At 40.0% G+C, this 2,597-nt stretch overlaps 1 protein-coding gene across 1 annotated transcript; it reads right to left on the bottom strand.

Moving 5' to 3' along the window:
• Positions 1–432: 432 nt before the first annotated feature.
• On the bottom strand, positions 433–2,591 carry LOC104808008 (GTP-binding protein SAR1B-like). Its single transcript, XM_010533487.2, has 3 exons — positions 2,539–2,591; positions 2,281–2,412; positions 433–1,002 (listed from the first exon to the last, which is right to left on the bottom strand). Exons 1-3 carry the CDS (start codon positions 2,551–2,553, stop codon positions 682–684), a joined length of 468 nt encoding a protein of 155 aa, XP_010531789.2. The 5' UTR covers positions 2,554–2,591; the 3' UTR covers positions 433–681.
• Positions 2,592–2,597: the final 6 nt, after the last annotated feature.

Below are 2,597 nucleotides of genomic sequence, written 5' to 3' on the forward strand. Positions count from 1 at the left end.
CAGGTTTTAAACTGCATGATATTATTAATTAATTTTTGGATAAATCGCGTGGGTCTTAAATGCATGGACGGAGTGAAGATAGATCTGCCACCTAATCATATCCGAAGGTTCCCTCATCCTCCACCTCTTTTCCTCTATCCAAAAAAACCCTCTCTCTCTTCCTTTCGTTTCCCATAATTTATTTATTTATTTATTGGACTGCTTTTCCTTTCCAATTCACCCATAACCGGAAAAACGATTTAGAGGCTTGCATTATAAACCGGTTCCAACATGATGGTTTACTCCCAAACCGGTTATGATTCATCCGGTTTGAGGCCATAGGTTTGGTGTACGATAGTCTAACCCCCTCGAGACCGATAGATTTTGGTCGATCTAAGCCCAACCCACCTCAAAATTTTCAAAGAATTTGCAATAAATTTTGTGAACCAAACAAGATCATCGATAAAATATATATCAAGTCAACAAATGGAACCGAACATTGTCCAGAAAAAGACACGAGCTTTCACAGTGTTAAAGAGATGAGAACATTCAACATCGACAAACCGTTAGGTTCCTCCGTGGACGAACAAAAAAAAAAAAAAAAGACACTACAAGTCTCTTTCTGTATTCTGACTTCCGTGTCCTAAGCCAGACAACATGAAAAATTGGCCACTTGAAGCGGTAAACAGAAAAAAAGGTCCCTTACTTGATGTATTGGGAGAGCCATTTGAACCCATCGCCATAACCCATCTTTCTGACGATGCTGCACATGAAAACTTCAAGAGGGCGAACCCCGGAATCCGCGAGAACAACCTTTCCCTTCCCCGTTGTGAAATTGGTAAGGCCGAGGTGGTACCTGAGCTCGTCTTCTGAGGCAGCATAAGGGATATCGATCTTGTTTCCAAGGATGAGGAATGGAACGTTGGCTAGGGCTTCATCAGAGAGAAGGGCATCGAGTTCTCTCTTTGATTCGGTAAACCTTTCCTTGTCATAGGCATCCACCAAGTACACAACCGCATCCACCTGTTAGAAGATGGGGAAAAAGTGTAAGCTTTTAGTCTACTACTCTACTTGTTTAGTGTGTATAACCAATGGATTTGGAAAATGCAGCTTTCAGACAAGAATCAAGTCTTGGTTAGGGAAATAAGAAATATGATCCTCTTGGGGCATACCTAAATGAAACAACCCACCCCTAACTAGTAACTCCAAGGGAGTTACTGCACCCTAATTTAGTACATTCCTCTTATCCACACATAATATGTATAAACAAAAAGAACCTTAAAAATGAACTGTATATACAGATTCTACTTAAACTTTCATCTCCACGCTCAGACTTCTAACCTTGTAAGGAAAGTTTCCTGTAACAGGGAACCAAACAATTTTAGATGGTCCACCATATGTATATACATGATATGGGGTAATTTATAAACACAAACAAGACATGCCCAAAACGAGGGCACATGGACAATCCATATATTTCAACTATTGTGGGGTGTGAGCTTGGATAAGTACGAATTCTCTCTCTCTCTCTCTCATGAGGGAGATGAAGTCATCAAAAGCATTACCACATGAAGATCATAAGAAAATAATACATTTGGCCCGACAGGAAATCAAAATCTGAAGAAGTTTGCCTAAAACTTCACTTGTAGGACATGTAAAAGTGGAAATGAAATGTGATTCACAATACCATCATTTTAAGGCTATTGTACTAAAATATAGAAGAAAGAATGCAAAACAACTGCGATTGTTGTTGAAGTAGGGGCAGGGCTTCAATTCCATGGTACAATGTCAGACGATAAACTATAACATCCATGATCCTAAATGTATATGGCCTCGTTGTGGAGAAGGGGAGCAAAAACACAAATTATCTATGTCCGTAAAGCGAAATTGACACCTTCCAATTCAATGGCTATCCGAAACTCACACGCTACATGGAAAGAGGGCAGAGAGAAAGCACAATACAATAGATTTGATTGCCCGGAGAAGGTTGGAACAAAATCAAAACTTAGTTTTTCAAATGTTGGACAACAAGATTCAACAAACAGATAAAGCATTGAACTTTAACAATCAATAGCTCTATTACAATCAATCAAGTCAACGGAGAATTTTAAAAGCATTGAAAGCAGCTAAAACTATTTATGAACTTCATCAATCACACATCCTCCGCAATTAGACAGTTTTAGCGCAATAAACCTCACCACATGAGATGCAGCTGACTTACCGCAATAATGTTGAATCCCATTTTATCCATAGATAGATATCCAGTAATCCAAAAGGGTAACGCAACATGCGGCGATTTACCTTAGCATAGTAATCCTTCCAGACACGGCGAGCGATCTGGTGGCCACCCAAATCGAAAGCCTTGAATTTGATCTTTCCAATGCTCAATTCCTCAGACGTCGGATGCTGTGTCGGCTGGTGCTGCACCAATCTCTGCGAAAGCACACCGATTCAAAAAGAAATCAACCCTAAACATCAAAACAAGGAAAATGGGCACGAACTCAAGTCCGAAAACAAGATCGAAATCAAATTGAAGCAAAACAAAAGCGAAGAACAGACCTCGTCTTTGAGCATGTGAAGGAGAGTGGTTTTTCCGGCATTATCGAGGCCGAGGAAGA

This window comes from Tarenaya hassleriana, unplaced genomic scaffold (genome assembly GCF_000463585.1).
Source record: "Tarenaya hassleriana unplaced genomic scaffold, ASM46358v1 Cleome1380, whole genome shotgun sequence".
Classification (NCBI taxonomy): Eukaryota; Viridiplantae; Streptophyta; class Magnoliopsida; order Brassicales; family Cleomaceae; genus Tarenaya; species Tarenaya hassleriana.